Source organism: Cydia pomonella, chromosome 25 (assembly GCF_033807575.1).
Source record: "Cydia pomonella isolate Wapato2018A chromosome 25, ilCydPomo1, whole genome shotgun sequence".
Taxonomy (NCBI): domain Eukaryota; kingdom Metazoa; phylum Arthropoda; class Insecta; order Lepidoptera; family Tortricidae; genus Cydia; species Cydia pomonella.
Window position 1 is genome coordinate 2,556,505 of NC_084727.1, and position 26,993 is coordinate 2,583,497.

General features: G+C 42.1%; 1 protein-coding gene across 2 annotated transcripts in view; it reads right to left on the bottom strand.

Annotated features, from left to right (window-relative positions):
* Positions 1-1,513: 1,513 nt before the first annotated feature.
* The window catches only part of LOC133531461 (AT-rich interactive domain-containing protein 5B-like), a 120,368-nt gene continuing 94,888 nt past the window's right edge, over positions 1,514-26,993 (bottom strand). For both annotated transcript variants that reach the window (XM_061869692.1, XM_061869693.1), the window contains 11 exons: positions 26,256-26,460; positions 25,551-25,726; positions 24,447-24,623; positions 23,678-23,834; positions 23,083-23,206; positions 21,602-21,812; positions 20,371-20,479; positions 19,274-19,392; positions 17,038-17,149; positions 6,258-6,394; positions 1,514-4,895 (listed from right to left, as the gene is read on the bottom strand). In XM_061869692.1, coding sequence (XP_061725676.1) covers positions 3,747-4,895; positions 6,258-6,394; positions 17,038-17,149; positions 19,274-19,392; positions 20,371-20,479; positions 21,602-21,812; positions 23,083-23,206; positions 23,678-23,834; positions 24,447-24,623; positions 25,551-25,726; positions 26,256-26,460 — 2,676 coding nt within the window. In that variant the 3' untranslated portion in view covers positions 1,514-3,746. The remainder of the gene's footprint in view (positions 4,896-6,257; positions 6,395-17,037; positions 17,150-19,273; positions 19,393-20,370; positions 20,480-21,601; positions 21,813-23,082; positions 23,207-23,677; positions 23,835-24,446; positions 24,624-25,550; positions 25,727-26,255; positions 26,461-26,993) is intronic.

Below are 26,993 nucleotides of genomic sequence, written 5' to 3' on the forward strand. Positions count from 1 at the left end.
TATTGACACTTCGATCGTGTCGATGTTTTCAGATGTTACTGTACATACATTAAGATTAATTATTGTGTAGAAATCCAAAAATTAATCATAGTATTGAAGCTGTTCAAATGGGGACACATTTTTAGTGCATTACTTGCCTGAAGGCGAGAACCATTTAGTATTTATCTATGTGCTTTTCCATGCTTAGTTTTTGAAAGTTTCCTCAAATATCTGATATTCATACAAATAGACGACATCGCGTATGCATGTAAGGAATATGATTGAATCAGACCAAGTTGGCAGCGATTGACAGACCAGAGAGTGCAAGTGTTATTTTAAACGTCAAACTTCTATGAAAGGCGTTTACTTAACACTTGCACAGGCTGGGCTATCAAAATCGCTGCCAACTTAGCTTGGTCTGTGTCTAACGATTTTATTATCTATTAGGATCATAAGAATACTAGTAGAAATAACATAAAATTGTCACATATAAATATAAAAGTGAGTTTTTTTTTTTCAAAAGGACCCAGGCATGGAAAATCCCTTTGAAATATCAGTGGTTCTGTCACAGACAAGTCATAGCTAAAAATGTGACAAATAAACATTACCATACAATGATTTATTTCACGAATATTTCAGTTTTATAAAAATTATAATCAGTCATAAATCAAAAAATTAAATTAATTGTTGAATCAAAAACGAATACGAAAAAAATAAATTATAGTCATATAAATTATGAATACATGTTCTTCATACAGTCACGGACTTTAATGGTTGAGCCATTTAAGGTTTACTTTACTTTATATTGGACATTTCATGCCGTTAGTATTGACAAAGAGAATTTGAAATAGAGGTGGATTGTCATAGAAAACTTTGTAGCCACAGTAAATTTACTGGCATCTTTCGACGCATGATTAAAACTTTTAGAACGCCATTTGACTTTGATTCTTTCACTGATATGTGTTCAATCTGTTAAATATCAAAAAGTGGCGCCATCTTACCGGGCATCGGCTAAATGTTGTGGCTCCATCGCTCGAAACGATTCCGCCATACCTTTGGCCTTTGATCTATTAGATGGCGCCACTTTTTGATATTAACAAATTTAACACATATCAGTGGAAGAATAAGGATGAAAGTCAAATGACATTCTAAGAGTTTTAATCATGTGTCGAAAGATGGCAGTAAATTTACTGTGGCTACAAAGTTTTCTTAGACAATCCACCTCTATTTCAAATTGTCTTTGGTATTGACCAAATTAGCTTGAACCTCAGGTGGATCAACTACTAAAGTCCGCGACCGTACCTACGTTTTATTCTGATACACAAATCAAAATATATTTAAAAAAACCGCAAATGTTCGTGAAGTGCAAACATTGGTAAATTTTATTCATCACATTGTAATTTTAAATTAAAAACAATTATTCACTATTTATTATATACAAAACGCCCGAAACGAAAAGAAATCTAAATTGTTCCCACATTTTTCGTTACATTTTCGCGACAGGAAGGACTTGGATTTTATTTTATACAAGTACATATTTCAACAATAAAAGGCAAAATTTTATTAGACTCACAAGAACATAGCCGCCGACTTTCACATACTATCTCTACTGTCTTTAGCAACCAAAACGAAATGGCTTAATTTCATTGGTCGATAGGGCCCGTTGGTGATGCGGGGTGCGGGAGATTTCCAAAACGCATGTCATTATGAGTTTCACTAGCCGTTACACCACCTTACCGCCTGCAGGCAGTCACCCGCATGCTGTATATCGACCGAACTATCGACTTATGAGTTTCACTAGTCATTACACCGCCTGCGGGGAGTCCCCGCCCGCTCGACCGAGTTATCGACCAATGAAACTGAGAAATAATGCCAGACATAGATATTTTACTTGAATTTTCTTACCAAGTTTCATGTAATGAGGGCTAACGCGTTTAATTTCGCCGCTAGGGGCGCTAGTGTATTCAGAAGTCTTTCAAAATGTCAAGTACATAGTGTTTTGGGTGTTCCTTTTTTATCACGAATTTTCACTCCTTACGGTAAATCTTTTTTATATTTTTCATTATTCACGGTAAACATTAGATATAGTTCAATAAATGTTAGTGATTTAAAAAAGTGCTAAACAAAAAGTATGCAAATTAAACATGATTCAAAAACGGCAAATATAGACGATAAAATACTTTTGTGTATATTAGAATGTATTTTTTTTTATATGGACAGTAGAATTTTGAGAGCTGTTTTTCTGGACCGAGTTCTACAGTGGCGCCAACTGGTGAGCACAAAAACGGTAGCCCTCATTCCAGCAGGTCGTTTTAAAATGAGGCGTAACTTAAGATTATCTGGCGGCGGCGTTCTAGTGACTCTTAAAGTCGAGATGTTGGACGTGACTTTATAATGTCAGACTTTGAACACTAACGACGTTTGAATCATCTTAACGAGTAAACTTTCGAATTATGATTCTAAGGCATTTGGAAATCGATAAAAACACTCTACTTAACTTTAAATAATTTGTTAAATATCAAAATGTGGTGCCATCTAATAGATCAAAGGCCAAAGGCATCCTTTAGGTGGTGCCCGGTAAGATAGGGCCACTTTTTGATATTTAAGAAATTTAACACATCAGTGAAAAGATAAGGACCAAAGTCAAATGGCGATCTAAAAGTTTTAATCATGTGTCATAAGATTGCAGTAAATTTACTGTGGCTACAAAGTTTTCTATGACAATCCACCTCCATTTCAAATTCTCTTTCATATGGTAAATAAAATTACTACAATCCATGTAACTTGGAAATATCACATCACGTCATTTTTTTCATAGAAATTTGACGATTGTCTACAAAATAAATAGACCCGTTGAAATGATTCAAATGTCACTATGAAGTATGAGATGTCCAACCATGAAACCATGGATATTACATTAAGTCTGGTCTCTTCCTGTCGCTACCGAGAGATCAGCTGGTGGTATAGTTGTGTCGTTCTCGAGAACGTTCTCCGTTTACTATGGAGAATGTTCTCGCGCGAGAACATTCCCAATACAAAACGGAGAACATTCTCGAGAACGGCACAAGTATAGTGGTGGCCAGCGTGCCCCGAGGCCCCGAGGCGGCGCGTGACGCAAGCCGCACACACGATGTGGCATTGCCGCAGTCGCATGTGGCATTCAAAAACTGTTGGTGTCTGCGCCATTTTTTAGTTAACTTACACTTTTTTATGGTATTTTTTCTGCTCAGAATCGCGAGCTCTTTCGAGCCAAATAAGGGAAATATTTCCCAAAATTCCCATACACGGACCTTCCATTTTGTTACCGTAATACGAAGTGTATGAACAATGACAACGGAATGGCGTTATAAATCTTGGGACACTTTCTCCTATCAGAATCGAACGAGCTCTTGTTCTGAGCAGATCATGTGAATCTAAATAAGCGAGGGTAGTTTTCGGCAACCAAACTATACAAGAATTTTGCGTGACGCACGATGCCGCCTCGATTAAGCCAAAGGTGACCGCGACAGTCAGTAAAAATGACAGTTTTTTCTTAAATATTCCTTAAAACCTGTTTTTGCTCCTCATTCCAACTCCCATTTATCTACCTTAATCCTATATAATATACAATTTGTTTTGGCCATCAACGTTCATACATATAGTAATTTAGAACAAAAACAGGTTTCAAGTATAAAACAAAACTTAATCTTCATTTTTCTTACATAATTCCCTAAAAATACTGTCATTTTTACCAACGCACGATATAATTTATCACACTAGAGACTAGATTAATTCTTCGTTGTCGGCGTAACCCCTAACAGCCCGGAATACCCCCTGAACTGGTTCGCCATGAAGTCCCTGTACATAGCCAGCTGCCTCTGGTCCATGGAGCCGGCGAGGCTGCTATACAGAGCGCTCATGTACATGGGGTCTACGTATGGCATGCTAGGAACGTTCTTCTGCATATCCATCATCTGCTGCAAACTATTCTGGCCTTTAAAAACGTTCTGCAGCAAGTTGTTTTGGAGTAAATTCGCTTGGGAGTTCCCCGAGCCGGTGGACGACGTCGGGGAAACGTCGTCTCTTTGATTGACTTGGTAATTCGGGACTATTATAGGAGGTTTCTTAACGCCGGACTGCGAAGGGCTGGTATAAGATTTTGGGAACTCTTTAGGGGGTGTTGGAGTTTTTGCAGTAACGAATTTTCCGTTTGAAGATCTTTTTTGCTGTCTAGATTTAGTGGGCGTTTGGGACTTGGGGTTTACGAGCGTTATTTCTAAATTGGAGCCTACGACGGCTTTCCCGTCTATTAAAGTGTAGTTTTTCGTTAGATTTTGCGCTGTGCTGGATACTTTAGAGGGTGACGGGACGCTCGGGATTCTAACAATTTCTACAGCTGGTTTTTGACCCGGGGGTAGCGTTTTGCAGGTCAAATCTAATATATCTTGCGGAGGAGTGGAGGGTACTGCGACTGTGCTGTTTCTCTGCGGTTTTAGAGGAGTTCCGAGTAACACATGCGGGGGCGGCATGAAAGGGTCTTTAGGGTTTCCGTAGACGGTTTTCTCAGGGCCCGAGGAGCCGAACGCGCTGGTGGCTTGGATGACTTTGGGGGGTACGCCGTTGGGGTAGTTGGGAGGGATGATGTTGTACATCTGGAAGATCTGGGCCTGCGTCATTATTTGGTGCTGGACGGCTGGAGACAGAACGAGGGGGGCGAGCGGCGCGAGGGGAGCCACGGGGCCGAGGGGCGCGGCGGGCCAGGGGGCGGGGCCGGGGGCGGGGCCGGGGGCGGGGGCGGGGCCGGGGGCGCTGGGGATGGCGGTGACCTCGAGCCCTCGCTCTTTGAGGATGTCTAGCTTTTTCTTCTTGACGGCTTGAGGGCTTTCGGGGTATTCGTCCAAGTCTATGATCTCTGGCGTTTTAGGTTTGTAAGGGACCTGGAAAACAAAATGCATTTTTTTTTAATTTGATACAATATACAAATTCATTTGCTTGGGTTTATTGAGTGGAGGGGAATTTGTTATGTGATGAACAAACTGCGTTGTGGGCTGATATCTATACCAAAATCTATTCTTCACCGAGACTAACTATCTTCATAGAGTGAGGCCACACTGGTGCATTGCGTCGCGTTGTTTCGTCGCAAGCGTCGACGCAGCGTTTTACATATATTTATTATGACATACCACATTAATGCGTTGCGACGCCGCGACGCAAACGCAACGCTCCAGTGTGGCCTCTCACTCATACCAAATTTGAACGAAACGCTGTCTCACTGTCGCACTAATATGGAAGATTGATAGAAGATATTACAATTTCATTTGCATTTCATCAGAACGTCCACTTTGAAATTTCTACTCTATCAAATCGTCCTCTTCACCATTTCAGCCACTCAAACAAAATGTTCACTCTTCCAAATGGCCGACTGTATAAACTGATAAACGGACAAACGAACAAAAGGTTCCGTTTTTGCATTTGCTAGAACCCTAAAAATGAAATTAAGGGATTTGCCACACTGGATGCGGTCTGCGGTCAGGTCATTACATCATTCCGGCATTATCTAACCTGACCGCAGACCGCATCAAGTGAGGAAAATCCTTTCTATATTTTTTAGGAAGTTGCTACTTAATCAGGACGACGCATATCGCAGCCTAGTAGCGAACCTTCATCGCGTTTTTTTTTCGGAAACATCCTTTTATCTTTTAAATACAGGGAATATTTTGATTAAGTGGGCGTTTTGATACAGTGGACTTTTAGAAACAGTGGACCTCTCGACACAGCGGACGTTTTGACACAGTGGACGTTCTGAGACAGTGGACACTGTGGACCCAAAGGCAAGATCCTCAGGAATGGTCGCAGTGAGCGAACTCCTATACTCTGTACCATTAGGTACTTAAATAATAGTAAACAAACAACTCGCTTCGCTTTTCGGTGAAGGAAAACATCGTGAGGAAACCGGACTAATCCCAACAAGGCCTAGTTTACCCTCTGGGTTGGAAGGTCAGATGGCAGTCGCTTTCGTAAAAACTAGTGCCTACGCCAAATCTTGCGATTAGTTGTCAAGCGGACCCCAGAAGAAACAATTTGTACATTTTCGGGTAGTTAACCAACCAAATACAAAACCGCCTGGATCTGTCACTGAACGACCTGACTTTAACCTAAATCATTTGATCACGTAATGTTTTCATCTACCCTCAACTGGCTTAAGGAGCCATTTGAGGGTAGATTTTGTTTACTTTTAAATAGAAGTAAATACCTAAAGATAAAGAGTATAATAAAGAAGCAGAAAGTATAGTAGTTACCTCCACAATCTCATCGTCACTATGCGTGGGCGGAGGCGGTGGGTGGTGGATGCCGAAGTTGGTGACGGGGCCGGGGCCGGGGGCCGACGAGGCCGGCGGGGAGGACGAGGCCGAGTCTGGCCTCAGGGACCCGGGCGCTGCAACAATTACGCGAAGCGCTTACAAAAAAGTGCAATTGGGAGAATCAACTTTTTAGCGTCACTCGTTGCCATGGTTACGATTAGTTGTCCAGGGGACAAAAGTTAATTGAAATACTGATTTTATGGTACTTAAATGTATTAAACTTGCGTTTTTGTGGTCGTTATAACCAATGTCCATAATGGGCCCCCTACTAAGCATGTTAATAGAATGGCATACAACGTCTTTTCAAACAAACTGTGCCACTGTTGTCCCTTGGACAACGGGACAGGATAACAAAACAAAAAAAGTTGATTCACCCAATTATACTTGTAAATTGCTACAATTTGGGCAGCAAAACATAGTTATATTCTACAGTGGTACAAAAAAAATATAAGGAAAGGCATTTTTTGTTGTAAATAACACCTTTAGTTTAGAGTTTATTATTTCTGGTTTTTAAAGTAAATATAAAAATATATTCACTATGTAGCAGGGATGTTGCGAATATTCGCATCTGTATCCGCAACCGCGTAACTTCCGCATTATTTTCAAAATCCGCATCCGCATAGAATCGATGTGCTTAATGCGGATGCGAATGTGGAACAGGTCAGTACAGGCACGTGTTAGTGTCGGTAAGTGCTATGTGAGTTCGTCACTAGCCAATAGTAATCACGATACGTTTTTGTGATTCGTCGATCGAGCACTTATTAGTTAGCCTATGACGGACAGCGGCAAGAAGTGACGAGTTTGTTTTATTTGGACTTCAGTATGGTAATGCGATTGTGGGGCGAAGGATGTTAATATAACTCTTTTTAGGGCATTTTGTCAGTCTTTTTATACATGCAGCCTGTGGGTCAAGTGTACGCAGAAATCTCTCAATGCCTTACGCATCCAGTATAATAACGGTTTCAGGGTGTTCTTGGGGTTGCCTCGTTTTTGCAGTGCGTCGGGGATGTTTGCGGAAGCTCACGTAGATAGCTTTCAAGCCATAATGCGCAAGAGAGTGGCCTCCCTGATGCGCCGTGTTAGAGTCAGCCCCAACAGCCTTCTGAACACTGTTATTGACAGTTTAGATTGTCCAATAGTTGCAAAGTGGAACGCCATGCACATGAACAAATTGAACAGTAGAGGTCTTGTTGGGCTATTTTAGTTATAAAACTTAGATTTAGGTTAATTTAATTTATTGTATTATATGGATAAATTAAATTAAATTAAATTATTGCATTTTAAATCACGACATTATTATCATCACGTTGTAATATTAAATTTATATTTTTAACTTAATTATTATTTTAAAATCTGACATTTTAAAATTATTTCATTTTTAATTTATTCTTATTATTGATGTTATGATTTGACAATGCTTTAAATTAATTACTTAATGACTTTTTTTAATGAAATGAAATATAAGTATTGTTGTTAAATTATAAATAGAATGTTATGAGTGTTTCGTTTCGATTGAATAAAACCAATAGCGAACATGATCGTGAAAAGGCTCAATGCATTATCATATTATAGGAAGGAACTTACGACCACTTCCTCAAATAAAACACCCAGATCGAGACATCTCGGGTATTTTTTTATTTTATTTTGATATATATTTTTTTTCCTACTCCTCTACTGTTATCTGTCATTTATGCATTCATTAACACGAATATAAGAACATACATAAAAGGTTTCAAGAAAAGTCTATATTGTCTATTCCTCATAACCAACAAAACCAAACATCTTCTTGCGCATCGTCTTGTGCTTTTAATCGCTATAACGTTACTGCGATTAATGGCTACCAACCTAACAAAACCAAAACGAATACAGTTTTAAACTAAGTGCATTGCTGCCAACTTACAAAATATTCATTTGGTTGCATAGTAAAAACAATCACTCCATAAGTCAGAAACACGCATGTGACACCCGTAATATAGCGACACCCATAGACTACGAAGACCGCTTAGCGTTGCTTGTTAGTCTCCGTAGGCTACGGTGGCCAAAATCGAGAAAAAACTGTCCAAAAATTTAATTTAGCAAGTAGCAAGTACCAGTGCCTCATGAGTTACGAGAAGGTGTCGCTGATCGGCCGGCCGCGGCCCGGGGCGGGCCGGGCGCGTAACAAGGTATGCTCGCGCGTCTTGGCTATATACTTTTGCTTTGTTTGCCTAAATTAAGATTTATTTTTGTTGACTCGTAGGAAAAGTATTGTATGCAACGTTGTATAAGTAGGTCAAAAAATGCTCGTGGCGTATTCCTTTACAATGTTCGCCTCCGCCTTCGGCTCCGGCTCACATTGTAACTCACGCCACTCGCCTTTTTTGACCCTTCTTATACAACTATTGCATAAAATACTATAATTGGATAGTGTAGAATTAGAATAGCTCATTTAATGGTTATTTTGCCTATAACGAAATCAACTAGACCCAGAAAAGTCGGCCAAGTTTCTGTTTATTAAATCTAACGCACCTATATTCTTGTTCAAATACTGAAAGTTTCATTTGTTTTTAAATAAAAATTACTAAAATGTAATATTTGACGTTTTTTACGTACCAAATCTTGAGCGTGAGCCTTTAAATATCCGCATTCGCATCCGCGGACGTCAAAAAAAGGCATCTGTCTTATGTAGTTTGAATAATACTACGTATTCTATTCTACTCTAGAAACCTACCTACTAATTTGTATTGAGTATAGATATACTTATAATGATAATGATTTATTATTACGATGTTTTTACTATGTATTTCTTGTCTTTTTGAAAGTAGTGACGAAATTATTCTATGATGGTGGTGGACGCTGAAACAAATGTTGACATTTAAGTGGGCGGTGGCCACAAAAAATTTGAGAACCTATGATTTATATTGTTATAAATTAACTAAATGAAATCTAATAAAAAAAAACTGCGTGGAGTCCCTCCGCGCGGAAGAAGTGAAACTTCGTAATGTGGAGATGATAATAATGCTCTAAAATAAATACATGTTTATAATAAGAGGTAAGTGATACGAAGTTCACCGGGTCATCTAGTAATGAATATTATAAATTAAAAAACGGAGGGACTCCTCGCACATTTTTTTATAAATTAAGATTTATAAAATAGATTTAATAATACATATATTGAAATATATATATATATATATATATATATATATATATATATTAAAAAAATCCTAAATAATAGAAAATATAAAAAGAAAAAACCGGTCAAGTGCGAGTCGGACTCGCCCACCGAGGGTTCCGTACTTTTTAGTATTTGTTGTTATAGCGGCAACAGAAATACATCATCTGTGAAAATGTCAACTGTCTAGCTATCACGTTTCATGAAATACAGCCTGGTGACAGACGGACGGACGGACGGACAGCGGAGTCTTAGTAATAGGGTCCCGTTTTACCCTTTGGGTACGGAACCCTAAAAATACAAAAAGTCAGGTTACACAGAGCTTTGAACTCGGATCGCTGGATTCAGAGTCCAGAGTGCTAACCATTACACCATAGAACCGGCTGAGCTACTCGACGAATTTACTCATCACAAACTCTTACTACTTTATGTTACCGATTATAGCGTTAAACGTTTAACGCAACCTTGTTGGAAGTCGCAAGAAGTTAGTAATAAACATAAATAAGAATATTAAAAAATCCCCTCCTATGAACAGTCCCCCAGATCTGTCCCCTGCGGAAGGGTGCCCATAAGGCTGGCTACGTTCCCTCGTTGAATGGCTATCTTGTTATTGTGTCAAACAGAAAATAATAAAAATGACTGATCATAAGAATTAATCAAAAATATACAGAATAAAACAAACATGAATGCAGAGAACGCTGGGTCGATACCAGCTCCCGGGCCTCCAGGCTTTGGTAACTTCTTCATTCTGATATAAAAGACATCTCCTTCAATTTAAATAATAGAAAGAATAGTGTTTCAAATTTCAAATAAAATATGTTAACCTTTTAAACGCCACGCCTATCGTACGCGGCGCGTAATCGTGAACGCATGAAGGTTGATATTGGGCTGTAGCCGCGCGCGTCATATGACGTCTTTGGCGGTCAAAAGGTTAATAACAAACTTGCCCTTATATTTGCGGTTAACAACTTTAAATATGATAAATTACACGGAAGCAGTTTGATTACGAAAACAATATGAACTTATGATCCACATATGTTCGGCTTTCGTATGTCTGACTGTTCCTTCTACAAGTCGCTGTTATCTGCCGATTCCTAGTGAAATTTTATGATTAGGTTGGGTAATTATTATTTTTATACTACGTCGGTGCCAAACAAGCATACGGCCTGACTGATGGTAAGCAGTGTCTGTAGCCTTAAATTTAAGAAATGTCGGAACTAAAAAGGACTACAGCTTGCATGATCACTAGTTTATTTATATTAGGATATAACAATATTGTTCGAAATTGAGGGGGGATTCAAATCTTCTCGGGTCAGAGGTCAGAGGTGTAGGGTTAGAGCCGGCGTAGCTTTATTTGACGTTCATAAGCGCATTGTAATATGCCTACTTGAATAATAAACTATCTTTATTTCCGCCGTCATTTAGAAAACATTTTATCACATGTATTGACAAAAAAACAATGATCGAACCTGCTCACAAAATCACCGTTAATCTATTGAGACATACAACCTGTGATCCATCACCCGAACATATAAAAGCATTTTGATCAAGCCGTATTCGAGACCTTCGCTTCGTTGGGGCAGTGATTAATTAACCAAATAAATTAGGTACGTAACCAAGTCTTTAAAGATCTACTTTACAAAGTCTTAAACATAAATTCAATCTATTGTCTAATTACACACTTTTTTGTTCTACCGTTTATAATTCATTGCCGTTTATAGAACACACCAGTATTTATTTAATTTTAGTATATTGAAAACTTACAATAGTATTACAGAGCCAATTACAGGTTCTCACTTATAGAAATATAATAAATATTAAAAAGCTTTTGCCCAACTCAATTTACACATCCAAGTTTACAAAAATAAATCAAAAAAGAAAAAAGTAGTTGAATCCTGTAAGTATTTGGGACAACATTGATATAAATAAGTACGGCGTGTCAAGGTTGCAAGAAAGACTGATTGGAGTCAGATACGAGTACCTAGGTCCTTTGTAAATAATTTGTTCGTTTTATTGACCTTGAATACGGAACACAGCTACATAAATGTAACCCGCCATCTACCTTACCAGCTTTGTCACCAAATTTTGTTTTTCACGTTCATTCATTACTACCAGTAACACAAACCTTATTGAGCTTGCTATGCAATTCATTCAATCACAATCAATGTCAATTTTCTAATATGTATAAGTATATATCTCCTCACCGATTTCGATGACGGCGACCCTAAATAAACATTATGGACGTTGTCTAAAATGGGCCCTAATTTGGCTGGCCGGAACTTGCTCTTAAATGCTCTATTGCACGCGTGACAATAAAGTTGGTCGGCTGAGTTTAACTCGTACAAATACAAATACTTTATTAATAACGCCAAGTTACATGTCAGGTACATTCTATATCAAATTTAAAATTAATTGAAATATTATTTCATTTTAATATACACATTGAAATATTCCAGTAAAACTTTCAAATACTGACTAGAGAGATTATATCATAGGGAGTTCGTAGAACTCGTTTACGGAATAAAATAAATGATTAAGAAGCCACTTGCGTAATCTAGCTTTGAAGACCACCGCAGAAGTTGCATCTTTTTTTATTGTGTCAGGTAGTCTATTATACACAGCCGGCCCGAGATGTATACCGACTTTTCTGATCTGCGTAGTTTGTGGGGGGAGTGACGAGGAGATGGGCAAGCTTGTTGCTACGCATCGCGCGGGATTCGTTCACACCTCGTTGTCTAAACGCATCGTAATTTTTATATGTAAAGAGAGCAACTTGGAAGATGTGCTCACAGGGAAGGGGCAAAATATCCAATTCCTTAAACAACTCTCTGCACGACACGTCATCGGGCACGCCCGCAATAGCGCGTATCGCCCGCTGTTGCATCCTGAAGACTCGATCGGCATCGGCAGCCCGCGCCCACAGCTCCACGCCATAGGTGAGGAGGTACACGTAGGAGGGCTTAGGTTTCGCTTTACAACTTTTATAAGTATTAGGCTCGGATAGACCTTTAGGCGCAATACAGTTTAATATCTTTAATATTCGAGTTCCAACAAAACTTACCTTAACTTTGTTGGGTTTAGACACAACACATTATTATTAATCTTTATTTTTCGCTTTCCTATAGGGCATCTAGTTGGCGACAATTTGAAATACGGCGGAGTCTGTGGATAACTCCTATTTATATACCACTCAAACACAACTGATATTAAAACAACAATTTGGAAAAATTTCATTGTAACTGACAAGTTCAAAATAGTAAAATTAAATAAAAATAATGTTCTATAATGTTAAAATGTTTGTGTCGTACGATCGCTCAAATATGAATGAAACCCGGTAGCAAGCACGAATGTATCGCGCTATGAGTCACACACACACACACACACCACCGCACAACCACACAACTGAGCGACTCGACGTGCACTAAGCAATACAATTTGACTGTAAATGTAAAATGGAGCGCTCCCCGGAAGACTGGCAGGACTGAGAACTGACGCTGACGTAATAAAAAGGCACCCTGCGTGCGCCAATGTTCACATAAAATTGCGACTCGATTATTGGGAGTCCAAAAATGTTTCTTATACAATTTAACATCATAATTATCATCTGTCATTCATGTTTATAATGGCAATCATCATAAATATATCTTATACCTTTAAACGAACAATTCTTTTATATAAATATATTCTTGTATATAAATATATATATATATATATTTCTGTGATCTCGGAAACGGCTCTAACGATTTCGCTGAAATTTGGTATATGGGGGTTTTTGGGGGTACACAATCGATCTAGATTAGTCTTATGTTTGGGAAAACGCGTGTTTTCGAGTTTTCATGCGTTTTTCTTTCGACGCAGAATATGGTCGCTAATTTCGTATTGCCGGCCACTGTCCGACTGGTCCAGCGGGTTAAGACGCGGACTGCTAAACGAGTGTTACGGGTTCGAATCTCGCCCGGTGACTAGCTTTTGTTTTTTTTTTTTTTATATGTTCAAGTTTATATGTAATTTTTTAATTTTTATTGTATTAGACAAGTTTAATTTAGTAAAAAATGTAGTTACGATTATCACCTATACACCACCATATTACAATAAATAGTTATAACAAAGCAAAGCAAATAGAGCAAAGCTCGGTCGCCCAGGTACTCTAATACTAATATTAATACTTTCTTAACATGACGATTTCAAGTACATAATATTGTTTAATATTATATTTATTTTTTACTTTACCTAAACTGTTTAAGGTTATGTCAGAATTAGAACTGCGGCCTTCACAGAATCGAACTGTTTCTATAAAAATTAGTTAAGCTAGGTTAGGCTATAACTACCCTCGTAGAACCCCCCTTTATCAGGGCCCCTACTCCATTTCAAAACATTGCCAGGTTGCCTGGGCCCCTAGGCCCGGGTCCGGGCCTTGTGTTGTGGCCGTTGTGGGCCTAGGCGGAAATCTGGCCCTGCTCGTAGAACAGAACGGTTATTAAAATAAATAAGAGTACAAATAAGTTTTATTTTGGACAGGAACCAAAACTTATATCAGCGTTCTAGGGCAGGAGGGACCCTATATATCTTCAAATGAAGTGACATATAACATCGATCGAACTTCAATTCAAGAAGTTCGTTTGACCATCAACTATATTTCGTCACTTCATCTCTCAGATATAAATTTATAGTACCTGGGCGACCGAGCTTTGCTCAGTTATAACTATTTATTGTAATATGGTGGTGTATAAGTGATAATCTTAAATTAATTTTTTTACTAAATTAAACTTGTCTAAAACAATAAAAATTAAAATATATATATATAAACTTGAACATATAAAAAAAAAACAAAAGTTAGTCACCGGGCGAGATTCGAATCCGTAACACTCGTTTAGCAGTCCGCGTCTTAACCCGCTGGACCAGACGGACGAAATTAGCGACCATATTCTGCGTCGAAAGAAAAACGCATGAAAACTCGAAAACACGCGTTTTCCCAAACATAAGACTAATCTAGATAGATTGTATACCCCCAAAAACCCCCATATACCAAATTTCAGCGAAATCGTTAGAGCCGTTTCCGAGATCACAGAAATATATATATACAAGAATTGCTCGTTTAAAGGTATAAGATAGACCATGTAGATGTTTAGAGATACATTGAGTTGTTTGGTGGGCTCCGGCATTTTATTTTCAAAGAGAAATACTATGGGTAACACCCTAAGTTTTGGTTGAAAAGCCATGTGGAGTTAGAAGAGTCCTGATTTAACTGTAAGGATGTTTCCTATATTTAAAACAAATTATTTCACACCATGTATGAAATAAAGCACCAGAACATCATTCATAGAGAAACAGCAGTTATTTTTAGACTATATTTCTATTTTGAAAATCGTATAGAACTACAAAGAGTAGGTAATTTGACCGTGACGTCATTTGCTAGTAATTCATATGAATTCCATAGTGATTAGTAATTGTTCGAAGAAAAAAATTAAATATGCGTGCTCAAATGTTGCAACAATTATACCGAGAGACAGGATAAATTTTCATAGACAAGTTAATCAATTATCACGTTATCTTTCGTAAAATACTATATTAATCCGTGAAGCAAGGCTCGGAACCGGTTTTTTTCTTCATACAAAAAGTACCGGTATTATTACGTTCTTTTTCGTTCTTTGGTTTATTATTTCTTTTTAATGGGACTATCTAATAATGCTAAGTTGTTACCTAAATATATGATCCAGTCCTACGTAAAGAGTACAAAATAATTAAAAATATATTGCTATTTCGGGATTTAAAAATAAACCGGTTCCGAGCCCTGTCGTGAAGTTGTATCTAAATTGGGGGGTGCTCTCACTTTTTTTTGCCATATTAAATAGAACCTTATCACCGAGTCTGTATCTTTAGGTATTTAAAAGGATGTAAACAACCAACGATTAGGTATTTTATTGTGCAAGAAAATTCTTCAATGCAAATAAATTTAACTCGATGTGCCAAAACTTGCAGAAGTTTTACTACGACATATTACTTACTCAACGTAATAACGAAGCTGCTCTAATCGTGCTATTTTCTTAATAGGCATATATTGGGATGATTTGATTAATCAATAGTGCCGGCCGCCTATCACGCCACGCCTGCCTCAATGACATCCTCCGTCGTGCCTTTGTCAGTGACGATGGTAAGAGGCCCGACGGAATGACTCTTGTGCCCTTATTTGGGACGCAACGTGTGTGGACTCCCTGGCACCGTCTCACCTCGGCTCAACATCATTGAGAGCGGGCGGGGCGGCCGTAGCTGCAGGGTGTAGTATAGTGGACGGCTGTACTCACGCGTGCTGGCGGGCGCGCCGTGCTGGGCCCGCGCCGGCTTGACGCGCACGGCGGGGGGCGCCGCGCCGGGTGTAGTATAGTGGACGGCTGTACTCACGCGTGCTGGCGGGCGCGCCGTGCTGGGCCCGCGCCGGCTTGACGCGCACGGCGGGGGGCGCCGCGCCGGGTGTAGTATAGTGGACGGCTGTACTCACGCGTGCTGGCGGGCGCGCCGTGCTGGGCCCGCGCCGGCTTGACGCGCACGGCGGGGGGCGCCGCGCCGGGTGTAGTATAGTGGACGGCTGTACTCACGCGTGCTGGCGGGCGCGCCGTGCTGGGCCCGCGCCGGCTTGACGCGCACGGCGGGGGGCGCCGCGCCGGGTGTAGTATAGTGGACGGCTGTACTCACGCGTGCTGGCGGGCGCGCCGTGCTGGGCCCGCGCCGGCTTGACGCGCACGGCGGGGGGCGCCGCGCCGGGTGTAGTATAGTGGACGGCTGTACTCACGCGTGCTGGCGGGCGCGCCGTGCTGGGCCCGCGCCGGCTTGACGCGCACGGCGGGGGGCGCCGCGCCGGGTGTAGTATAGTGGACGGCTGTACTCACGCGTGCTGGCGGGCGCGCCGTGCTGGGCCCGCGCCGGCTTGACGCGCACGGCGGGGGGCGCCGCGCCGGGTGTAGTATAGTGGACGGCTGTACTCACGCGTGCTGGCGGGCGCGCCGTGCTGGGCCCGCGCCGGCTTGACGCGCACGGCGGGGGGCGCCGCGCCGGGTGTAGTATAGTGGACGGCTGTACTCACGCGTGCTGGCGGGCGCGCCGTGCTGGGCCCGCGCCGGCTTGACGCGCACGGCGGGGGGCGCCGCGCCGGGTGTAGTATAGTGGACGGCTGTACTCACGCGTGCTGGCGGGCGCGCCGTGCTGGGCCCGCGCCGGCTTGACGCGCACGGCGGGGGGCGCCGCGCCGGGTGTAGTATAGTGGACGGCTGTACTCACGCGTGCTGGCGGGCGCGCCGTGCTGGGCCCGCGCCGGCTTGACGCGCACGGCGGGGGGCGCCGCGCCGGGTGTAGTATAGTGGACGGCTGTACTCACGCGTGCTGGCGGGCGCGCCGTGCTGGGCCCGCGCCGGCTTGACGCGCACGGCGGGGGGCGCCGCGCCGGGTGTAGTATAGTGGACGGCTGTACTCACGCGTGCTGGCGGGCGCGCCGTGCTGGGCCCGCGCCGGCTTGACGCGCACGGCGGGGGGCGCCGCGCCGGGTGTAGTATAGTGGACGGCTGTACTCACGCGTGCTGGCGGGCGCGCCGTGCTGGGCCCGCGCCGGCTTGACGCGCACGGCGCGGAGGGAGCTGCGCGCGGGCGCGGCTCCGGCCGGCGGCGTCGCGCCCGGCGGCCGGCTCTGCAATACAACATGCTACTTAGCCCACGATATCTATAATAGTACAAGAGTTGTATGAAAATTTGTAGATGACTACGTACAGGCATCTCTCGCTCTATCGCTCTCTTACACTCAGTCATCAGTCGTCCGGTTGCACTCACAAACAAGTCATACTCCGGGTGTGCCTCGAGCACGGAGTTGAGCAGAGTGCGCCCGCCGCGTTCCGCTAACAGCGGGTGCCGCCGCGCGCGAGTGACGCAGTTAGGCCCAAATAATCGCATGAAGGCCTCGACAAGGGCTACGCTATCAATTGTGTTTCTAATAACACCGATTGTGAATTTTGCTTAAGAGAGCCACCTACGTAGCCGGAGCGAGTCGTACCCTAGATGTCCCTGCTGAAATAGAGTAGGGTAAATGTACGGATAATAGGTGTGTATCTTTTTTTATAACGCCCTGGGATACGACTTTTGAACTTGCTCCAACATAAGGATATATTTACTTTCATGCAAACAAAAACAAAGTGCCTTAATGCGGAAAGGCGCCTGGCAAAGATGGTGTTCCTGCTGAAATGCTGAGGAAATATGTAATGAGGTGTGGAGAATGGGTAAATGACCGACGTGATGAATTAGTGTTCGTCCCCTTACACAAAAAAAAGATATACCAAGACATGCGGCAATTATAGAACCATCGCGCTGATCTCCCACGCAAGTAAAATCCTCTTACAAATAAATAACCAGCGGCTCAACTGAGTGGCCTAAGTAAGGTACGAGATTGAAAAGCTTGATTATATAACTACGCGTGCGCTAAAATGTTTGTGCCGTACACGCACACGTCATGCAAGCGGTGTGCCGTCCCTTATAAGAATCTGTATAATACAAAGCGCATGTGCACGTCTACGCCCCAAGGCTCGGAAACCGATTATAATTCCAAACCGTTATCATGTACTTGGCGCAAAACGTTTTAATTTTGGTTTCGTTGGTAAAACCGTTATTTTAAAACCGGTTTCTAGAACATTACTATAAAGTTCTTGTCATATTAACCGGTTTACAACAATAAAAACCGGTTTATTCCTGTCGGTGTCTTTGTCTACGCAGGACAGCACCAGGCCGGCCGGCCATCTCGTCGCTCCTCGAATAAACCGGTTTATTTAGGTTACGATAATATGTAGTACATTGTGCAACGAGGGCGGTAAGTGACATTTTGGAAGCGTGGGTGGAATCAAATAGCCGAGTTTGCAATATACTTACCCCGCGGAGTTACAAACAATGTTTTTCATCACATTTGCGAAGAAAAAACTAAATTTTAAGCGGAATTATTCTTAAATACGGTGAGGTATCAAACATTCGTCCGCCATATTGCATTTGTTGACCGGTTAGGCATCGAAGGCACAGACCTATTCGGCATTCAGCCACGATTGAAAATTATGTAAAAATATTTTAAACGGCAATTAAATTAATCGAATTAAATATTTTTAAGCATAAACAACCATATTAAATTATTAACGGCAGAATTTTAAAGTAAAATTTATTTACGCTACTTTGTTTTGTATGAATTAGTGATGTAATTTAAAAACAAGTATACTTTTTTTTTCACAATCTATAACTCTCACGGGAACAATATAGGCCTTTGTCCTTCAGGACATCTGAATGAAATTAAATCGTTTTCGAGCAAGTGTGATGAAAAATTCTTGAAACGTTCGCGCGCGAGAGTACGGTGTAAAACCAAAATAAACGGTTCCGACCCTTGCAACGTTCACAACGGGACACAAAATGTACAAAATAATATCTTATCTTATCTTATCTTATCTTCTAATTTCCGGGGGCCCTTGCGGATACACTTCGACCCATAGGGATCTTTTGTGTAGTTGCCCCCTAAGGAAAGACCCATTAGCTACTCAAGAGCCTTTTTAACCATTTCCATGTGTCGGATGATGGAGCTTATGGGTAGCCTTTTGAATTCCTTTGGTTCCAGATAGCCTGCTCCAAAGTTCTTCATTCTTTGTCTGGCGAGGGCGTGACATTCATACATTAGGTGTGTTACTGTCTCTTCCTCTTCACCACACATTCGACAATCGGTGTTGTCAGAGTGTCCCATCCTGGCCAAAACCCCTTAAACAAAATAATATAATTTGAAGAGAATTCTCACCTGATCCTTGGGCAATGTGTGGCCGTTCACGAGACTTGAGAGGGAACTGAGGGCGCTGCTGGAAACCAACTCTTGTTGCGCCGTCGCGATTTCGGTCAGGAACTTTGTATCCGCGTTGCCTGTGACAAAATCAAAATATAAAAATACTGTTAATAGTACGTTACTGCAGAGGCCGTGAAGTAAGGGATTGCAGGACGAGATTGCGGTAGGACCGGATAAAGCGAGTCCTGCAATCCCTGTTTCGGCCAAGAATTGTATAGTGCTTTACTCAAACAATTTAATAAAATAATGATCTAAATTGTCACCTTTTTTTTTTTAAACTTGACATTTAAATAAGGTATTCGAGCACCATGTTTACGATACAAGTGCGAAAAATAGAGAGTGGCGATAACTAACACGACCGAAGGGAGTGTTTTAAATCGGCACGAGTTGCGAATTACCTATTCGCACATGTACTCGTGTTGTACGTTTTACAGTACATATGGCCCTTTAAATGTTCGACATAGTTACGTAATGTGCTAATTATCGCACTAGTGCGGTAAAGTAGCGTCATACCTACTGTAAATAACTATAAGGAATTAATTCATTCATTCATATAGATCGTGTCATCCATGAAGACGCGGGCGTTGACTGATATTGTCATGTTATTAAAGGTTATATTTGACAAATCTACGCGTCATTGTGGATATTATAAACGCTGAAATAACTGTCTGTATCTGTTGTCTGTTATTATATCTTCACGCATAATCCGGTTTAGATAACATCTTGTATGGAGATAGTTTTGAAGCCAGATTTTTTTCATCGATCATCATCAGACAAACTCGCGTGTAGAAGCTAGTTCGAAATACGAGACAGGAAACGAAACAGCCTGCCGAGTGCAAGTTAAAGAGCGAAACGAGGACCTACAATAAACACGAGGCTGGCATACCTGAAAAATTCTAATCCTTTATCAAACAAAGTCCCCCGCCGCGTCTGTTTGTACGTTCGCGATAAACTCAGAAACTACTGAACGGATTTTCATGCTGTTTTCACCTATAAATAGAGTGATTCTTGAGGAAGGTTTAAAGGAAGGGTTGCTAGTGGTAAAATAAACCAACCTAGATTTAGTTTAGCCTTGAGTTCGGAGTAGAACGAGTCTTGTGGTTCCTGTTTTTCCTTCTTGGGCTCTTCTAGAAGCTTCTCCACCGGTTTCACGCTTATCTTCATCTGCAACACAAATAAATATTTAGGAATAATCTTACACAGATCGACCTGCCCCAACAAACTAAGCAAAGCTTGTACAGTCAGCATCAAATAATTCGTAGCAGTCAAAGTCGCCAAATAGTTCGGTACACCATACTAAATATAGAGTGTACCGAACTATTTGGCTACTTTGGTTGCTACAAAGTATTTGACGCTGACTGTACTATGGGTACTAGGCGACGATATACATACGTATATAGATAAATACATACTTATATACATAGAAAACACCCAAGACTCAGGACCACAAATAAATGGCCTTAGACGTCATAATTTCATAGAAGTTTGACCTTTAAAATAACACTTTTACAGTCTGTGCTATCAAAATCGCTGCCAACTTAGCTTGGTCTAACTCTACCGGGATTCGAACCCAGGACCATCTGCTTCATAGGCCATTACTATACTCTGTGTCGTTAGGTATTTAAATAAAATGGCTCCTTAAACCAGTTGAGGTTCCATGTAGCATCTAGCTATTGTGACGCTTACTGTCTTATATACTCCTGGTACTTCAAAACTCACCTTTTTGATGTATTCCCATTTGTACCCGCCGGAAACAGATGGGAATAGGCGCATTGATATGAATCATCCCCGTCTGTCCCCGCCTGATGTACGGCGGTCACGTATAGCGGGGACAAATGGGAACAAACCACTTGCTCTCCTTCTATGAGACTGTACTTGAGAGATGTTAAAAAGCTTACTTTATTTTCCTCCTTCGGCGGTAAGGAGTCCAAGAATTTTCTGTTGAGCTCCTCAGCCGGTTTGGACGTGATGCTGAAGTCCTTGGCCACTTCTTTGGGTACAGGGTTAGATTCCCTGCTGTCGGCCAGCTCTATGGTGACGGTGGGTCTAAGGTTCCATGTAGCATCTAGCTATTGTGACGCTTACTGTCTTATATACTCCTGGTACTTCAAAACTCACCTTATTGATGTATTCCCATTTGTACCCGCCGGGCACAGATGGGAATAGGCGCATTGATATGAATCATCCCCATCTGTCCCCGCCTGATGTACGGCGGTCACGTATAGCGGGGACAAATGGGAACAAATCACCTGCTCTAGTACAGACTTAAGATGTCAAAAAACTTACTTTATTTTCCTCCTTCGGCGGTAGGGAGTCCAAGAATTCTCTGTTGAGCTCCTCAGCGGGTTTGGACGTGACGCTGAAGTCCTTGGGCTCGGCGGGCGCGGGGCTGTCGGGCAGCTCGATGGTGACGGTGGGCGGCTCCACGGCGCCGTTCAGTCTGGGTAGCGTTCGGACTCCGCTGGAGACTTCGTGCTTTTCTAGGGGTAGCAGGAACCTGGAAGGAAGTCGGAATATCAAACCACGACGATGACTGGCCGGAGAACCTTAAGCAGAAAAGTCTTCGTCGTGCTCTACCACCTCCTGCCGATTCACGTTTTGTGTGCTTTATAGCTACCAACGGCGATGCCCAGCCCCATAAACCCACAAGCGCCGCAACAAGCATCTACAACAGTTCAGATGATGTGTGCAATGATGAGTATCTTTAGGTATTTTAATAAAAGTAAACAAACAATTTGTACATTTTCGGGTAGTTATAACATCTATTGGTACAACCGCCTGGATCTGTCACTGAACGATCTGACTTTAACCTACATTATTTGATCGTGCAATGTTCTCATCCCCTCAACTGGCTTAAGGAGTCATTTGAGGGTAGATTTTGTTTACGTTTAATTAAATACCTAAAAGTACAGACTATAGGATAAGATGACTTTTAAAGCTTTCTGTGCTTTGGTTTTAAAGATAAGATAAAGATAGTTTATTATTCAAGTAGGCATATTACAACGCGCTTATGAACATCAAATTAAGCTACACCGGCTCTAACCCTACACCTCTGACCCGGGAAGATTTAAATCTCCCCTCAATTGGAGGAGGGTATCCCAATATGGACCAACTCGGCGGGACATATCTTTTCAAAACATTACATCTTATAATTAACATGCATGAAATAAGAAAAAATACAATTTAGATTACTATAGAAACCATGCAATTACTTTTCTTTATAGAAATTTGATTAAAAATATATATATGTACATCAAATCATACAAAATACGTTACTCTTTCAGAAAACATATCGAATTCTTACAAAAAGAAAAGAAAATAAAATCAATAAAGAAATGAGAATATACATTATATAAATCTGACTGATTGCTATACATACATAAAATATTTGATTTGATTACCTGAGCTGTGTCACCTATAACTCTACACATAATACAATGATTGTAATTGCTACTTGTTTTTCAGTTTCTGGTTTGGACCATGCATGTTTGTCTGTCAAGTAGTCCTCGACTCTGTAATAAAAGATGATGTGAAAAGATGTGTCCCGCCGAGTGTCTTGCCGGTCCATATTGGGATACCCTCCTCTAATTGAGGGGGGATTTAAATCTTCTCGGGTCAGAGGTGTATGGTTAGAGCCGGTGTAGCTTTATTTGACGTTCATAAGCGCATTGTAATATGCCTACTTGAATAATAAACTATCTCTATCTCGCTCTCTTTAATAAGCAATACGAGATTTGAGAATGAATGAGTGTTGTAAACAAGTGTACCTCTCGTAATGCCGCCGCGCCGTGTTGGGCTGCGGCGGGTGTATCTGTCGCCACAGCTTGTGCCTGCAGGCAGATTCGTAGCCCCCCGCGTTCGTCACAGAGGTGTACAGCGCCCTTAGCGACACTGAAACACAATAGTAGATTGTAAAGACGAAAATGGAGGACCGGCGCGAAATCACCTTTTCATTCAAAACGTAGACCTCATTTTCCTCTCTCGATATTAACATTATTGAAAATATTTTGACACAATTTGTTGTATATCAACCACAGCTACGTTTAATTTTAATCGAATTTTTAATTATTATAAGTGTTAGGAGCATTTAAAATTGTATGTAATCTGTTTTTCGCTCCAAATATATACAATAATCTAAAAAATTCAACGTGTCATACGTTTCTTTAAGCGAGTGTGCAGGCTTGAAGGCCTCCCCCCTCTGCTTATAGAAGTGCTTGAGCTGGTTGATGAAGATTCAGGCCTCGGCGCTGGCCTCCTTGTCCTCCTATTCACTATACTTACACACGGTCGCAACTCAATCGGTACAGTAAGTAAGTAATTTAAAACGGCGGCCACTTTTAATTGTCAATACTGAATACTTACTGTCTTTAAGCGAGTGTGCAGGCTTGAAGGCCTCCCCCCTCTGCTTATAGAAGTGCTTGAGCTGGTTGATGAAGGTTCTGTCCTCCGCGCTGGTCTCCTTGTCATCGTCGTCGCTGTATTTCGGCGCGCCGTTGCGGAGCGACAGGCGGCGAGGGAGCTGAAACATACATTGGTTTTATCACTTGGTGTTAGAGCAGGGTTTCGCAAATGAGCCCACGAATTTTAAATGATTTTACAGACGACAGCGAATCTCTGTCCTTTTTTTAATGCAACAATCAATTTCAATGCAAAAATGAGCCAGTCAGCCGGTTCCTGTCATATTCATGTCTCGACACGAACCCTTTACAATCACTGAGGAACTTCTGGTTCGCGAATCCGCTTGACAAAGCCTGTGTTTGAGGGTTACGACGATAGCCTTTAATTATACAAGTTATATATTAATAAAATTAAACGCATACGAATGTATTGTATCTATTGGAATTGCTATGGAACGTGTCTTGTGGTGCTATAGAATACAAAATGTTCAGTAACGTAAAAGTTCCAAGTACATAGCAATCGTTGCAATGTCATTTTCTCTAGTAGATGACTCACCACAGTACGTTGCTTAACCCTTGAATTTCGGCAGAAGCTAGATACAGACTAATCACTCTCCCTCAACGCCTCATAATAAGGTATCACTGACTCACCGTCACTGTCGGAGAGGAACGACGGGTGGCTGTAGACCCCTCACTCTTCGTAAACGCCTCATGAGGTGTATGTGTGAACTCACCTCAACACGTTGCTCGACGCGTTTCTGCGAGTCGCTGTCGCTGGATCTGTCGGAGAGAGACGGCGAGTGGTTGGAGGCTCGTTTCCGACGCCGGCCCCGCGGCCGCCCCTTCAGCTTCGGCGCGAGCTGGTTGCAGACGAACTCGTGACCCTCCAGCTCCGGGTACTCGAATGTATCCTGGAAAGAAGTTGATATATTAGATAAAAGATATTGATATGTTAGATCAGGGGACGGTAAACAGCGGCTCGCTCTCTTCAAGCGACCAAAAATCACAGAGTTAACTGAAAACTATAACGATAACTTCTTATAACTGGTGATTTCTACTACCCTTGGTTCTTCTTCTCAAAAGTCTTCCGGCCCATGTGTCAGATCATAGGAATCTGCATCTAATAAAGGAAAGGAACTAGAGTATGACCAAGCTAACTCCGCAGAAGGTTGCGCGATGGCGTGTGGTCCACCATTTTTCATTTCACACTTAGACGCAGACGGACTCTATCATTCAAAACTTGTTCTTCTTATGGTGCCGTCTCCTGCCGGAGGTTGGCTATCATTAGGGCTATTTTTATGTTTAATGCTGCAGCTCGAAAAAGTGATCTGGTGTTCATACTGAACCAGCACCTGAGGTTTTTGAGCCGCAAGGTACGTCTTCTTTCAGGAAGGACCAAAATCCATACTTCAACAGTATTTTTTGGTACCTGCATGATTAAGATAAGGTAATTTTTGTGCAGGTGGACTTGTAAATAAATGAGGTGCAGGTCCCAGAGTTAATGGAACACTCCAATAATTTCGATAAGTAAGGGATCTCATTAAGCCTTTAGTCGCACATCCTAAGATAAAAGTCGTTATAGATTTTAACAGCCAATAAGTTTGGCATTAGTTGGGATACGCTTTTCACTAATGAGTGAAAGGCCTGTGAGTCCTCTCCTATGGGGCCTCTCTGCTAAAGCTGCCTCCCTGAACCCACGTTTCAGTACAGTATCCTGGTGTTCTTATTAGGAGCCGCGTAGCCGCCTAGCGCGCACACCAGACTGTCCCTCACCCAGTTGCCCTGGATCCCTTCGACCCGGGACAGGAGTGCGCTAGACCTGGACCTCACTAACTGACCTTGCAGTATAGTATCCTGGTGTTCTTGGTAGGAGCTGCATAGCCGCCTAGCGCGCAGACCAGACTGTCCCGCAGCCAGTCCCCTTGGATGCCTTCCAGCCGGGACAGGAGCGCTCGGTAGCGGCAGTAGCGAGGGTAAGAGAATACCACCACGCCGGGGCTGTCGGCGTCGTCGTCTGGAAAAAAATTGGGCGTTAGAGCTAAATTTAATCAGACAAGCTGCAAGAAATAGATGTACAAAAAATTGATCCGATTGCCGCAAGTAGCCAGTACTTTCAAGGCTTAAGGCAAGCGGCAGCTCTATGGTCGAGGTTACAGACATATTCAACAAGATTCAAGGAAACAGCGGCAACCGAATCTACTAACGCATGGCGCATTATTTAGACCAAATAGTATTCTTGTAAATTGATACTGTCCTCAATACTTTCTTCATACAGGCAATTTTCTGAACTTATTCTGTTCAGATTATCTTTTTTTTTATGGAGGATAGGCAGGCGTTTGACCACGATCACGCCTGATGGTATCTAGAGTAGATTTCCTGTATTTTTCTAAGTTACATTTGTGCTTACTTATGGCGTTTTTCTCCTTCTCGACATCGCTAAAGTCTTGCCGGGTGTGTCCACGCGCCACACGGCGCGCAGCCCCCAGCGCCAGTCATCGTCACGCACCCAGGACAGTAGGTCATCGCAGGTGATATATACTTACTTATGGCGTTTTTCTCCTTCTCGACATCGCTAAAGTCCAGCCGGGTGTGGTGGAGGGGCTGCGAGCGGCGCGGGTGCGCCGGCGGCGCGCAGTCCCCGCGCCACACCGCGCGCAGCCCCCAGCGCCAGTCGTCGCCGCTGCACACCCAGGATAGCAGGTCCTCGGCCTTCAGGACCACCTTGTCGTTTATGGCTAGCACCTCGTCCTGGAAGGAAGAAATGGATTGATAAGTTCTTCTGAGATGTTTAGGGTTTTGAAAGAAATGTGATCAAAATCTATGATTGGTTACATTTGACAGGCGTTTATAAATACCGCTATAGGACTTGCGTTTTGTAAGGTTTACCGGTGTAAGTTAAATACTATAATTCACTACAGCCCCCGTAAAGTAAAATTAAGCATGTTTTTCTTCTAAGTCGCATTATTAAGAGGAAAGGGGAAGCCCGTTTCTCCATACAAACGTAGTCCCCATTTTCCTCTCTGGACATTGACATGATGGAAAATATTTGTATATAATTTGATGTATATTAATTATAGCATACGTAGAGGACGTTTGACTTTTTTCGATTGTTTGATTATTGTTAAAATTTCGATGCGAAAAACAGCTCTCATACAAGGGAGCCTGGACAAAAAACATCATTAAATAGGTACTAGGTAGATAATAGGTAATAGGTAGATAGAGGGGGGAGGCCTTTGCCCAGCAGTGGGACACAATGGGCTCGTTATAATAAATAGGTACTT